The sequence below is a fragment of the Mytilus galloprovincialis genome, chromosome 6, assembly GCF_965363235.1.
Source record: "Mytilus galloprovincialis chromosome 6, xbMytGall1.hap1.1, whole genome shotgun sequence".
NCBI classification, from domain to species: domain Eukaryota; kingdom Metazoa; phylum Mollusca; class Bivalvia; order Mytilida; family Mytilidae; genus Mytilus; species Mytilus galloprovincialis.
In genome coordinates this window covers 56,467,609-56,483,524 of record NC_134843.1, presented here as the reverse complement: position 1 = coordinate 56,483,524, position 15,916 = coordinate 56,467,609, and the positions used below count along the sequence as shown (strand labels likewise).

The following is a 15,916-nucleotide window of genomic DNA, read 5'->3' as shown; positions in this document are numbered from 1 at the left end:
TTCCTGTACATATTTCTAAGCAATAACCCCATGTTTCCAGCAATTCCTTCAAGATACATTTTGTTAAATGGAATTTCGTGATGTAGTTTATCGAAAGCCTTTTGGGCGTCTGGTGTAATCAATATGAGTTCTGGTAGGGTTTCTCTGTAAAAATCTGCAGCAGCAGATACAATAAATGCAGTATCTTATGACGATGCTTATTTTGTGAAGCCTCTTAGTAGATAACTTTGAATTTTGAATAGTTTGGGTTCGAACCGGTCTTTTAAAATACCTTTTACTAGGATAGAAAAGGTATTGGTTGCTGTAATACCTGTATAATTCTCTGGATGTAATTTATCTTTCCCACTCTTGTTTACCGGAAAAACTACACTTTCTTTTGTTTCTTCAGATCTTTATTTTTAAATATAAGGTTCACTCAAAGCACTACGTACGTTAAAAGTACTTCTGGTATTAGTTTTAAATGTTCTGCTGATAGTCCATCAAGAACACTTCTTCCTGCCCTTCTAAAACATTAGTATTGTAAATTTTTATATTTGTTTCTGTTTCCAATTTTCCTATAATTAGTTTTGTATCTTTATCACGTTATGCTTTTCTGTACTAAAGTTTTGTTGACAGTTGAGATTATCAAGTTTGAATAAATTTAAAAAAAATAAAAAAATCCATCGACTTATCATTAGTCTTGGGTTCTGATTCTTCAATATCATTAAAACTATAATGTCAGTTAAAATGTTGGTACATTTTCTGTGGTCCTTAAAAGTTGTGGAACAGCTTAGTGTCATTTTTGGATGCCTGCATAATTTTCTCAGTTAGTGTATTTCTTTTGGAAGCATTTGCACGAATTTATGCACTTCTCATTTCTCTATGTTCCTTGTTCATTCCTTTATACTTAATATTATCGAAACTTATCATTAAAAAAAGCCAACTTTGACAGTTTTGATGCTTAGAGTTGATTTGATAGAGCATTTTTCACAATAAAGGTCCCTATTGTAAATTGGCGTGTATGGTCATCTGTGTCCTGACCCGTCCGTGCCCTAAAATGATGTTGTTCTCTATCTTTAGTATTTAATATTGGTTCTTTGACTGAATTGTGTTAATTTATTTTGTCTACCACAGTCCAAGTTTGTTACATCGGCAGAATTTTTAGTATTAACATTGTCTGTACTCGGCTTAGTATACCCATTTTTTTAGTACAGTAGTACAACATGTAGCCAAATTTTTTATAGTTTGGCAATTTTTAAATATTGGCAACTTGCCAGCAATATATTGTTGTACTATTTGGGCTTTTTTTTCTATTAAAAAAGAAGATGTGGTATGATTGCCAATGAGACAACTCTCAACAAGAGACCAAAATGACACAGAAATTAACAACTATAGGTCACCGTACGGCCGTAAAAAATATTGTGTCTCTTTTGGTTCGAGTTTTTGATTACTCGGTGTATGTTGCCTTGGTTGAAAAGGTTGATGTACTGTGTTGGATTGATAAATAGACAGTCTTATTTTGATAAATTAAGGCCTGATATAACTATGTTGTTGGCTGTATAAATTTTGGTTAAGAATTTCGTGCGGTTGGTATAAAAAAATGCATGCTGATGGCTATTTAGAGGAGTCATTGTCTGATAAAATATCCCGATTTTATGTTTATCGAATGCGCAACATTGTGAGGATGGTCTATATAAGCAAACTGTGTTGCAGTTGTCAACGACTCTCCGTAGACAAAAAGAAGACTACTGGATTAGACAATTGGGAACTGCAACACCTTATGGCTGCAATGACAAAATTGATGGTATAGGTATTCTATCTAGTCCTTCGTGTAACTCGGTGAATGTGATGAATATTTTCAACTCGACTCCTCGACGTAGACGCAGTCATGGTCATCGTCATTATACATCACCTTCTCTGCATGATGTCTCTATTAATGACTTGCTGCCATTCATACAAAAGCCGTTAGGTATTCATCACATTCGCACGAAACTTTATTCATTACCCCTTTCGAAACTTCATTCTCTGTTCAATTTATGTTTGGAATCCACTGTTACAAACCCTCATTCAAACCAATACAAACTTGAAGCTATAATTTCGGATATTGCAAGTCACAGACTTTTCAAGCCAGTTCGCATTGGAAAAGATGAAAAAGAGAAAAGATCTTTTCTTAATCTTTCCTTTGCCAACAAAGGTCTCGATGGCGTCAACCTAGGCAATATCCTTCATCATAAATTAGTGCAATCGAAAATACCTCCTTATTTCAAAGACCAGTCTGTACCAATAATTTCTTATACCTATACCAAACCTATTGCAACTAAAATTTTCAATTACAAACGCGTTTTGCAGGATCTCGATATTGACGACTTCAAGTCTAAACCTCCTGATTGCACTTGTGCTAGTTCCAAATTCACATATAATCCTGCTGGCCACGTTATTACCGGTGACCTTAACATTGTTAATAACACTTCTCTACGAAATGTGTTATCGAAAGGTCCCAAATATCGTGAGCCTAAATCCATCAATTGGAAATACAACTTTAAAATTTTGATGGATTCAGTCGAGGATTATGCCAGGCAATGGGCTAAGCGCGAGAAGGAAGACGTAGACACTCTTTCCGAATGGATTAAGGCAGTGAGGTCGTTGATACAAATCAGAATTAAGAAACTCAATGGGTCCATCAATGACCATGCTACGTCAATCTTTAAAGACCCAAATGTTGCAAAACACCTATCCGACCTCCATGACAAATATGTTGTTGTCCCTGCAGATAAAACCCCAAATAACATCGTTTTTGTGTGTAAAAGTCACTACATCAACTGCTTGATAAACGAATTAGGTATTGACAATTCACTTGGTAACTCAACATATACCCTCACGACACTTACCAAAGAGGAAATCCTGGATAATCATAGGTCTGTTCTATGTTCCTTTGGAATTTCAACCAAAGATGAAGAACTGGATCTTCCATCACTGTATTGGATACCTAAACTACATAAGTGTCCTTACAAACAACGGTATATTGCTGGGTGTTCCAAGTGCTCCACGAAACCTCTTTCTAAATTATTAACATCTATTTTATCAGCAATCAAAGACGGGCTTCAAAGTTATTGTGAAACTGCCTATTCTAGAGGTGGCGTGAATCAGATGTGGATACTTAAAAATTCAAAAGATCTTTTAGAGTACATACAATCTAACTCTCTTTCATCTTGTAACAGTATTAAAACATTTGACTTTTCTACCCTGTACACAAGTATTCCACATTCCAAACTAAAAGACAAATTGAAAGAGTTGATATTACTTTGCTTCATAAAAAAGAATGGCCAACGTAGATACAAGTATCTTGTCTTAGGGAGGGATAAATCCTACTTTGTAAAGAATCACTCTGATTCAAACAAAACATTCTCTGAAACTGATATTATCAAGATGCTTGATTTCTTGATTGACAACATATTTGTTACGTTCGGAGGACGTGTTTTTCAACAGACTGTCGGCATTCCAATGGGAACAAACTGTGCCCCTCTACTCGCCGACTTGTTTCTTTATTATTATGAGGCTGACTTCATGCAGGAACTTCTTAGGAAGAAAGATAAGAAGTTAGCAATATCCTTTAACTCTACTTTCCGCTATATAGATGATGTTCTTTCACTAAACAATTCAAAATTTGGTGACTATGTGGAACGCATCTATCCAATCGAACTAGAGATAAAGGATACTACAGATACAGTTAAGTCGGCTTCATATCTTGACTTACATCTAGAAATTGACAATGAGGGTCGGTTGAAAACAAAACTTTACGACAAAAGAGATGATTTCAGCTTTCCAATTGTGAACTTTCCATTTCTAAGTAGCAACATTCCAGCAGCACCTGCATACGGGGTATATATCTCCCAATTGATACGATATTCCCGTGCTTGCATTTCCTATCATGATTTTCTTGATAGGGGTTTGCTGCTCACAAGGAAGCTATTAAACCAAGAGTTCCAAATGGTGAAGTTGAAATCATCCCTTCGTAAATTTTACGGACGCCATCACGAGTTGGTTGACCGTTATGGAATAACCGTTTCACAAATGATATCGGATATGTTCCTTACGTCGTAACTATAATCCCCTTCCCTTTCATGAATATGACCTACCGAATTAGACTATTTACCGGATTTGTAATCACTTAAGCAACACGACGGGTGCCACATGTGGAGCAGGATCTGCTTACCCTTCCGGAGCACCTGAGATCACCCCTAGTTTTTGGTGGGGTTCGTTTTGTTTATTCTTTAGTTTTCTATGTTGTGTCGTGTGTACTATTGTTTTTCTGTTTGTCTTTTTTATTTTTAGCCATGGCGTTGTCAGTTTGTTTTAGATTTATGAGTTTGACTGTCCCTTTGGTATCTTTCGTCCCTCTTTTGGATGGTGTAGTGTTTGTGGTAAGGTGATAAATGGTTGATGAAATACAGGTGGTTCTGTTGTTATTAGCTGATGTAAAATAATTGTTGTATTGGGTTGTTGTTGTGGTACAGATGATACTGTGCTGGTTCCCTGTTGTGTCATACAATATACTTTTGCAATCATTTCACTTACTTCTATGTGTTGTTTCATATTGAGTTCGTGGATAATGAATTTATGTTGCATTTCTATCTTTGATTTGTCTAGTTGGGATTCGATTTTAGCTTCAAATTGACTCTACCTGTCATTCAGGGTATACGTTTGTTCATTCTACTCATACAATTTACTCTCACTGGCACTTTTATTTCAATTTAGGTTTTTTGGAGTAGTGTGATCGTGTTATCATAATCTTGATTTTGCTCTTCTAGCAGTATGACGGGGCTCTCTGGGATGACAACTGTTCATCTGTGTCAGTATAAACTATTTTCGTATTTCTCTTTGTTTTAGCTTTCGATAGGTTTTGGTCATAGCTTGGATTTACCTCTGAGGCACTTGATTCTTTGCTGTCTCTAGTAAATATTGTTTGTTTCAGTGTTTCTTTACTTCGTGATTTTTCTTGGTAAGAAAGATATTTCGCCTGCAGTATTTTCCCCTGTTTTGCTCAGATATTTTGTCCTATTCTCAGATTGTTCATTAATCCCTTTTTTAGTGAAGATGAGGGTAATCAGATTTTTTGTATGTCATTGACTTCTATAGTTGAAGATGTCTTTGAGGTGTTACTATTTTTATTAGACTCACTTATATTTTCGATGAGGTCTTCTGGTATATTTTTCGGCTATGTTATAGATGGTGTCATGACACTCTATCTGTTTCAAGATTTAAATACACCAAACTTCTATGACATACAGTGGAGATAACTTCTAACCTCTCATTAGAACTGTCAGAATATCTGTCATAAAACTGTTCTAACCTGTCCTAGAACAGTTCTACCTAGAACAGTTCTACCCTAGAACTGTTCTAAGTAGAACTGTCAGAATCAGCTCTAGGTAGAACTGACTAAATCAGTTCTAGGTAGAACTGTCAGGATCAGTTCTAGGGTAGAACTGTCTAAATCAGTTCTAGGTAGAACTGTCCAAATCAGCTCTAACCGTAGAACTGTCAGCAGAACTGACTTAATCAGTCAGGACTGTAGAACAGTTCTAAATGACGTCACTGCAGTAAGGTCACTTTAGAATTTAGAAGAAATAAATCACTTTCAATTACTTTGCTATAGCAGATTTTCTATATTTTTTACTGATCAAACGTTACATGTACAAATATCGAAGTGAATAGAAGGTTATCCAACTCATCGGAGAAATATTTTTATAAGATTGCATAGGAAACATCATTGTTTACGTTTCTTCGTTCCCCGTTTTAAACAGTCTCTTCATAAATATAACTCTGCATTTAATTCATGGAATTTTAATCGTAATTTACCTTGTTTGCCTTGGATTTACATTCATTTAAGATTCTGTTTTGACAAATGTTCAAACGAAAATTGTACAGTGGATGAATTATGGGATATTAATGAAAAAAGTGTTGTATTATAACGTAAAAAAACTATATACATTTGCACCATCTCGTCAATTTAGCTAGACTTATCCATAACGATTATAAATGATATCAGGGAGTCTGGAACTCAGAAAAATATACTCATCTGAACATGAATGAAACATTTGCCCCTGGACGTTCGGCTACAAACAAAATCATGTATTTTTCTTTGCCTTCTTCAAATTATATTAACAGCATACTATTCCAAGAAGAGAACTTCCCATACATGTACTTTTTATTTTAAAATAAAGTATATGAATCAGTCATGTGAGTGTTGGATGATGCTGTAAAATAGTTTTGTTTAAAAAAAAACCATTACAAACCTGAGACTACTATATGCTCATGATAATACTATATAGTAGTCTCAGCACAAACTAACGGACTTAAAAAGTCACTTTAGTGACGGTTCATTATTATGGATACAGAGAGGAAATAACGGCGCGCTAAATTTTTAGATATGGTATAAATACACCTTATCGCTATTTGTCTGCCATTACTGGATATCACACAGGTTCCCGAAAAAATTTGACGTCATAAAACAAAATATCTATGTTGTTGGCTGTATAAATTTTGGTTAAGAATTTCGTGCGGTTGGTATAAAAAAATGCATGCTGATGGCTATTTAGAGGAGTCATTGTCTGATAAAATTTCCCGATTTTATGTTTATCGAATGCGTAACATTGTGAGGATGGTCTATATAAGCAAACTGTGTTGCAGTTGAATGGTGTAGTGTTTGTGGTAAGGTGATAAATGGTTGATGAAATACAGGTAGTTCTGTTGTTATTGGCTGATGTAAAATAATTGTTGTATTGGGTTGTTGTTGTGGTACAGATGATACTGTGCTGGTTCCCTGTTGTGTCATACAATATACTTTTGCAATCATTTCACTTACTTCTATGTGTTGTTTCATATTGAGTTCGTGGATAATGAATTTATGTTGCATTTCTATCTTTGATTTGTCTAGCTGTGATTGGTTTTAGCTTCAAATTGACTCTACTTGTCATTCAGGGTATACGTTTGTTCATTCTGCTCATACATTTCACTCTCACTGGTACTTTTATTTCCAATGAGTTTTTTTTGGAGTAGTGTGATCGTGTTTTCATAATCTTGGTTTTGCTCCTCCAGTATTATGACGGGGCTCTCTGGGATGACAACTGTTCATCTGTGTCAGTATAAACTATTTTCGTATTTCTCTTTGGTTAATTAGCCTTCGATTGGTTTTGGTCATAGCTTGGATTTACCTGTGAGGCACTTGATTCTTTGTTGTATCTAGTAAATATTGTTTTTTTCAGTGACTTTTCTTGGTAAGATAGATATTTCGCCTGCAGTATTTTCCCCTGTTTTGCTCAGATATTTTGTCCTTTTCTCAGATTGTTCATTAATCCCTTTTTTAGTGAAGATGAGGGTAATCAGATTTTTTGTATGTCATTGACTTCTATAGTTGAAGATGTCTTTGAGGTGTTACTATTTTTATCAGACTCACTTATATTTTCGATGAGGTCTTCTGGTATATCATGTTTTTCGGCTATGTTATAGATTGTGTCATGACACTCTATCTGTTTCAAAATTCACCAAACTTCGATGACATTCCTCTTGAATTTCAGTTTCACAGTCATCTCGATCACGTAGGGTACAGGGATATTATTTGTATAGCATATCGATATCATTAGTATCTAAATCAAAAAGCCCATCAGATACGACAGTACATTATTTGTGTAGCCACATGTCGCACACATTACATTTTATTGAATCAGTACTTCAAGTTCACCAATTGGACAAATATTATGATCTACACTATCCTTTCTAATTCTAGATGCATTAGGATAAACGATAGTTTTTGGTGGATTTTCAATTGACTTCAAGATGTTCCTATGAGACATGTATGTGTTTGAATGTTTATATATAGTCTCAGGACTGTTTGTACAATTTTGTTTTTCATTACTCCGATTTATTTTTGAATTATATTTTAACATATCCATAAACTATTTTGTTCTAAATTATGGCTGTTAGTTTTCTCGTTTGAATTGTTTCATATTTTTCATGCTCTGAACATTTATAGCCCTGTACGATATAGATTTTTTTCATTTTTGACGGCCCAACGGTTGCCTATATTTGCTAACATGCACTTCATTTGAAATTTGTGCCTAGTTGTCTCATTAGCAGGAATACCACATCTCCTAATTTTCATACTGGATAATAATCTACTGTGAAAGTACTTTTGTTCGTGGGAAATCAATTTTCGTGGTTTCGTGGATGACTTTATCCACGAATTTAAATGTCCAACAAAACAAAACAACCGTTGTCCATGTTGTCCAAATCAAGACATTGAAAGATCCCTATTTAGGTTTGACTACTGCTATGGTCTACATAATAAATTTAATATCTTTACATCTGTGAATACTAATTATAATTGTATTCACAGGGGTAATGCACTATGAACGACAACTGCAGACAGGATTATGCTCATTTAATCCTTAAAAAACTCAACTGTACAACTTTTGATCAATGCAAGTCAGATTTCCAGGATTGATATGCTATAATAAAGTGTTCATTGAATATCCTCATAATTATCGTACGTATGGGAAATAATAATTTCATGCAGGGCATGATTTTGATAAGAATTTTTTTACAATTCAAGATACGTTTATAGCATTTGATTATGTAACTGTTTTCTTTAGGTGACACGTCTATGGCCTTATTAACACCTTTGATGATCTTTAATCTGTTGATCACCCTATCTCGGGTTAATTAGTGTGATCACTACGATTTTAACGGGTCAATGTTTACTTTGCAATTTCCTTTAATCCAGACAATGTGTAAGCTTCGTTTCTAATGGCTTTAATTTTTTTTTTTTTTTTTTACAAAACTAGAATCTTCGAATTTAAAACCCCACGAACATGTAAATCTTGATCAAAGCACGAAAATTGATACACACGAACTAAAGTTCTTTCACAGAATTAAATCTTGGTACTCTCTGATGAACTTTTTGAGAAAAAAGCGAGGTTATGGTTTTAGACAAAACCCTGGCAAAATGTTTACTCAGACATCGATGACATTTTAGTCTGCGTGGGAGCAACGAGGTTTGGAATATCATATGAGTTAAGAGATGATATTGAATACGCGGGTAAAGTTGGTATATTGCTTCTAAGGTAAGGAAAATTTATAATTTCAAAATTGAAATCGTCTAGTTTGTTATAGATTCTAGTATTGAGATGACTGCTGTAGTCAAATACTAGGTAAACATCTAGAGATGAGGCGGAGAAAGCTGTATCGGTAGTCATGGTAGTGTCTATAACCTTTATTTCAGAAGGATATGTAAATGAGACCCAATTAGAAAAGTTTTATTTGTTAATGGAACTTATATCATCAATACACCTGCATATGAAATTAAATGATCTGTCTTCTTTAACCTTCTTGCTTTTTGCATGTGTCTGGAGGAACTTCAACTCATATGAACATCTCGCCATGTAGAGGTCCGCAGTTGGTTACCATGATAATTCCGATAACCTGATTAAAATTTCTACCTCAAAATTCAACACAGTATCTAGTTGATCTAAAAAATGAGCTCATCCGTAAAAATTCAGAATTCAAGATAAGCAAAATTTGGAGTACCACCAAATGTCCGTTGTTTTTATTGTAGTTTTAAATGATACGGTGTTTATGCGTATTAAGTCATTTTACATTATGAATTGTCAATACTTCCAAAATATGAACATCTTATTGTGCCATGATTTGAACCAGAAAAACATTCCCACAGCATGGTATTGTTGTAAAAGCGAAAATAGTTTTTTTTATACATTTGTTCTCAATGTGATTTCACTAATTTGTTAGTTTTTAAGAAACTTTCAACAGTTAATTAGTTTTTTTATTTCTGCATATTGTACATGATTTGCAGTACGTGATGTCAACTTTAGTAATACAATGTGAAACTTTTCTGGTGGTTTGTTTTGTATTTGAAAATATTTAATCGTGGAAGTTTTCGGTATGGCATGATTATATTGTCAACATGTTGGTTTGTGAAAAGTGGCACCTTTTTTGGTTACTGTAAATTAAATGGTTAATACACTGTTCGTGTTTATGAGATAAAATGAAAACAATACTTCTGTTTGATACATTTTAATGAAACAAACAAAAAATATTTCTGCAACTGGCCGCTTGTCTCTCTCATCCATTAAACGGACGGCAGTTCGATTCCTGGAGAAACATAAGAACAAAAATGACAGGTTTTTATATTCTAGTATTTGTATTCTCAATTCAGTGTTGTTGCTTCGTTTAAGTATTTCTGTTTAATGATCACATGTGTAGAATTTACATCCACAAATCCAACGAGTAATTAAGCAGTAATATGACTATATAAAATGATTAAAAAAAACAGTTAGATTTACACAAATAATTATCAAACAAAACATAAATCAGAAAAAATGTGAAAAGTAACTTTATGATATTAGTCTCCTTCTTGTAAAGGCGACGTTAACTGCATTTTAAAATATCTTAAATATCATGAAAATTGACATATTTAATTTCCTATTATCATGATTATTAAGAATTAAGACTTTGAAATATGACAGCAAAACGTTAGAAACACCAATAAAAGTGACAGAATTGCAATGTTGTTAACATAATAGAAAGTGTTTGCATAACAGTATATTCCATCAGTACAATGAAAAGTGACTGCATATAAGAGGCTAAATATACAAAAGGGAAATCAGAACCATAATTTGGAGAAAATAGAAAATAAAAAATTAGAAATGAAAAAGAAACGACAAAAAGACATCTAACTGTCTTTAAAATAACACACTATAAACTTAGCACTGGACAACACGAACTCTACTGACAACCGAAGATGGTCTATAAATATGCTCTTGATTATTAAATAGATCCGGATTCACTAGTTGTAACCATCACTCATTCCAAGTCAAGGGTAAATAATAGCTCACATTCGATATGTTACAGTCAAGGGTAAATAAAAGCTCACATTCGATATGTTACAATCAAGATAAATAGAACAACCAATCTCAAGGAGATCCTGATTGAAGAGTAATGCCGGTTTTGGTTAACATATTTCGCCAATTCATTGTCTAAAGAATGTTATAACTGATTCTAATAATGAAATAAAATTGTCATTTTTCACTCTAAAGTAGTATAATTGAGGAGTATTGAGGAAGTAACAAACCCTTTGACTAAAATTAATTTGGCTCGTTTAATTTTCATAAAATATATTTGACAAAATATTTACTTTGAGCCTTTGATAAAAATATAAAACTTTCAAAAAAATTGAACCACACACTTTATATGAAAAATTTCATTGGCTATACAGCTGTTGGACAAACACTGTTTTTGATTATTGAGAAGCCTAATACTTCCTTTACAAATGAACGTGATTAAAACGTTCAACTGATTTGTAGAGTTGTCTCAATGCAGTGTTATGTACATGTACCTATTTAGAAGACCTTTCAGTGAATCATACATTTTGGGGCATAAGAAAAGCAATAAAACAATATAGATATGAAAAGTTCTTGTTTGATTGTAAACTTACATGTGAACACTCACAGATATATCCCATCATTCCATCTATGTTGCATGGAGCATCGTTCCAATGATACTGATAAGAACCTGACGCAAAATGAGCACAGTCTTCATTGTTTCCATAATTGTTCGGGTTGCCTCGATGCCACTGAGAATAACGAACCTTAGAAGAGTCATTAACCCATCTCCAGTCTCCTTCTTTCTTTAAGTCTGAGGCTCCAATCCAAGAGCCATGATGGTGCTTACATGATTCTGTTTTCAACAATAATCATCACATATTAAAAGTTCCCAGTTTAGACAGGGGTGATTATTCATGCAATATTATGACAGACATCTGAAACACGGCACTTTATTATTGTATTTATAACACGATTTTGAAACTATACAAAGCAGTAGATAAATGCTTCACTCATTTGAACGATACAAAGCACAAACACACACACCAGACGTGATGGTGTATTAATATCTAATCTAACCTAATGATATTCCTTATAATAACTAAAAGCTGCAAAATGCCCTTAAAATTACAAATTAATGGGCAGTAACCCAACAACCAGTTGTCGTGTGCGTCTGACAATTTCAGGGCAGATAGAGCTTAACCTATTGAACAGTTTTATTTTAACCGGATTTGCCCTAATGGCTTTTTTCAGAGCTATAAGCCAAAATCTGCATTTTGCCCAAAAGTTTTATTTTTACTCATGGCGGCCATCTTGTTTAATCGGCAGGATCATCGGATACATTTTTTGAAATAGATACCCATAAGATGATTTAGGCCACGTTTTCTTTGGGATAGTAGTTTCACAGGATAAGATTTATTTAAAAGTTAGCGGACGACGACGGACGACGAGGCCAGGTGAACTAAAAACATTGTACACTCGCTTTTGTTCTAGTTTATCATTTTTATAATACAGCTATGATGCAAAAATGAAATGGAGTCGATGTGTCTCGTCGTAAATGTACGTACATGTATCAAAAATACTTACTCATGAGCATATCAAGAACCCAGGAGTTTTCTGCTGAATCTGTAATCTGAACAAGGTAGCCGCCCATATTTTTACATTGTTTCTGGAATGTCAAAAATAATAACGTACTTAAGGACATCATTGGTTTGAAATATTTACTCTTGACCCATCAGAAAGTCTTGGTTATACAATTTATGAATTATTTGGTATATAAAAAGTATGATTGACAGATAGAAATATACATTTACAGACCGTGCAAGGGCTGTATAGTCAGTCAAGGTCGTTAAAAACTTCCATTTGTTGTAAATGCATGATATAGATAGAACTTTACTAGACTGTAATATTTACATCGTTGTAAATATAATGGAATTTGATGCGACTATTATACAAGTAAGAGGTTTAGCGCTATAAAACCAGGTTCAATTCACCATTTTCTACATTTGAAAAAAGGCTGTACCAACATGACCAAGTCAGCTGTATGACAGTTGTTGTCCATTCGTTTGATGTGTTTTATCATTTGATTTTGCCATTTGATTAGGGATCCTCCGTTTAGAATTTTCATTGGAGTTCAGTATTTTTGTGATTTTACTTTTTTTGGTAGTAATAAACTTGCAGTTATTTGTATATGCTTTTATATATTATCGGACAACGTTCATTATTTAACAAATATTCGTGCAAAGGGTCATTTTTTTTTTTTATCAAATGATATAAAAATATTTAGATCAAAAACATCAGCCATGTAAATGTTCAGCAGTGTCACGCTAATGATGTTAGTTCAATACAGTAATATTGACCCAACGTCTTATAAATGATCGAATACTTATTGATAAAATGGAATGGATCAGTAGCAAGTTAACGTATGAATAATATAAGTATAATAATATTTTTTTACATACTTCAGCATTACGCCATGTTTTAGTATCAGGTGAAAAAAAGTAGCAATGAGTTTTATATTCCTTCCAACCGACTGGACAATTCTCAGGAGAAGTACACTCACCAGAGGCTGTTAAAATAAAAAATATAAAGTATATAATTAAGAACTTTGCTCAGTGTTAAAATGAAAATTCACTCAGGTGTTTTCTTTTTCGACTATTCACGAAGTATTTAAGTGATTTTGACAATATGTAACAATTCACAAATTGAAAAACTATCTCGTTGATATCTACCCCACTACATTTCTCTTTTATTTAAACATAAATAAATCAGCATTGACTAAGATGTTAAGAGTTGCCAAATTGGTGAAAATTGGATCTTAATACAAAAAAGGAGATATGGCATGATGGACAACTACAAAAATATCCATTGAAATTAAATGAAGTGGGTTTAAGCAATTAAAGCATGAAAAGAAGACTGTACAGGATTTAGAAATGAGAACACAAATATCTTATAGTCGGCTATAAAAAGCTGTGACATTTAAAATTTTATGTATTGACTCCAGACGTAGACTGTTAAAACAAAACCTGTTAAATATTAACCATTGCTTGTTTTTATTAATCCCTTTCAAGTTCCAACAAGTAAAATATTAATTTACCTTTCATCTTTTTTTCTATGGACTGAAGCATGCTTGATATCATTGATTTTTCTTTGGATATATCGCATGTTGAATCGACCATAGTAATGCAACACAGAACCAGAACTGCAGAAAGGACCATCCTGTGAAAACTAATCATTTTAAGATTAAAAAAAAAGATTAAAAAATCAATGTTCTATGTCTGAATTCTTCTGTCATAGATCCTTCCTTTGACAGATGGAAACAAATTTTTGAGGGTCAAATAATTTCCCAAAACCTTTAAAAGTTTCAAAGTTCTATCAATCTAAATGCTTATAGAAAAGTGCTTTATTTTGATATATTTGTATAACATGATTTTATGAAGGTTGATAACAAAAACTGTAAATTAAGTTTCTTTTATATCAGAAAGTGAAACGATAAAACGGTTGAATAGGATTTGTATACACCGAATAATTTGTTTTAGTGAATGAAGGTTTTCTTTGAACGCTAAACAATAAAGAAAGCAAACAGATTTTAAACACTCCTGTTTATAAACTGATTTTAATTATCGTTAAATGTTTCTACGTGTATAAATTATCAGAGATATCTATTACAATTGTATAACATGCCATAAATGCACATCTCATAAATTTCTTAATTGAGCTGAGATGAACTAAAAATCTAATTTTACCAAATTATGAAAATATAACAGTATATAAAAAATATAACAAACCTTTTCGGTATTTGATGTAAAGCTAAAAAGCTGCTACTGAAATATACCGGAATATTGGTTTATGATATAAGAACAATGCAACCTCATTGTGTTTATTATTTTTATCCATCTGTTACTATAAGTATGGTATTACGGTAGTAAAGTGTAAAATATCTGCAACCGATTTTTTTTCCAAGTAATTACACTTTTTTAATTGTGTGACTGATCCGTTATCCTGATTTAATTTAAGCAGTAAGACTATTTTATTTCAAATATATTTTTCCTGAATATAATGAGTTTGAATTGAGTTTACTGTGGAAGAGTTCTATAATAGCTTGGCAATTCCGAAAATAAAAATTAATCAAAATACATTAAACATTCCATTTTTTTTCTTTTCCTAAACCTATAAATTTTGTGGATCATATAGACATAATCTGTGCGCTTCTTCTTTGTTCGCACTAGCTTCATTTTAAAGTCACATAAGAGATTCGAACCATTATACTTTCTTGAAAATTCGAGTATCATGCTAAGAACAATTAATTATAGAATAACTCATGGAAGAATTCAAATAGAGAAAAATATTCAACGAGTGACCGAACAACACATTAATTCACGAATGCGTGTAGCGCATGAGTTAATTATCAGTGTTGTTCGGTCACGAGTCAATGAATATTTTTCGATATTTGAATTCCTTAATTAGTTATTCTTTTTATTACATTGGCAAATTCCTTTTTTAACGAAATTAATATAAAACATGTAAGGAACTATATCTTTTTTCTACGCATTCACAATTTGTTTGATCCGCCGTTATCGACGTCTTGACAACGCCTATTGTTGTATGACGTCAGAGAGTGAAATAACCACGTTTATTTCACATGTGAAATTATCGGTTTTTATTTAACTGGGAAATCAATGTAATTCATTGCAACCAATGTAATAAATCGAGTTTAATCCACCTTTCTCTACATGAGAAAAGGCCTGCACTGTGTCAAATATGTGACAGTTACAATGTTTGAGCTTTTGATTTCGCCATTGATTAAGGACTTTCCTTTTTTGAATTTTCCTCGGAGTTCATTTTTTTTTTGTGATTTTTATACGTTTTTACTCTCTCTATTATAATTAGTGTCTCATAAGGGTCCGTGTATATCTGCGTCCATTCGTTTTTCGTTTTGAAATATCAAAAACAAAAAACAAAAAACGAAAGTGTTTTCATTTTTCGTTTTTGATTTCATAAAAACCAAAATGAAAAACGAAAGTGTTTTGATTTTTCGTTTTTGA

At 32.9% G+C, this 15,916-nt stretch overlaps 1 protein-coding gene across 2 annotated transcripts; it reads right to left on the bottom strand.

Annotated features, from left to right (window-relative positions):
* Positions 1-10,049: 10,049 nt before the first annotated feature.
* Positions 10,050-14,730, bottom strand: LOC143079933 (perlucin-like protein). Of its 2 annotated transcripts, none has more exons than XM_076255558.1 (6): positions 14,660-14,730; positions 13,969-14,090; positions 13,334-13,440; positions 12,459-12,540; positions 11,486-11,727; positions 10,050-10,143 (listed from the first exon to the last, which is right to left on the bottom strand). In XM_076255558.1, the coding sequence occupies exons 2-6, from the start codon at positions 14,087-14,089 to the stop codon at positions 10,114-10,116; spliced, it is 582 nt and encodes a 193-aa protein (XP_076111673.1). In that variant the 5' UTR covers position 14,090; positions 14,660-14,730; the 3' UTR covers positions 10,050-10,113. The 2 variants fall into 2 exon arrangements, with proteins under 2 accessions (XP_076111673.1, XP_076111672.1); XM_076255557.1 differs by having other exon boundaries at positions 13,969-14,099; positions 14,660-14,711.
* Positions 14,731-15,916: the final 1,186 nt, after the last annotated feature.

Bases quoted from the DNA above. Each gene is read 5' to 3' on its own strand.
- LOC143079933 (XM_076255558.1), bottom strand. From the start codon at position 14,089: ATGGTCCTTTCTGCAGTTCTGGTTCTGTGTTGCATTACTATGGTCGAT. The intron at 13,441-13,968 runs GTAAATTAATAT...TTATTTTAACAG, and splicing joins CATAGAAAAAAAGATGAAAG to CCTCTGGTGAGTGTACTTCT. The intron at 11,728-12,458 runs GTAAGTATTTTT...TGTTGAAAACAG, and splicing joins GGTTCTTGATATGCTCATGA to AATCATGTAAGCACCATCAT.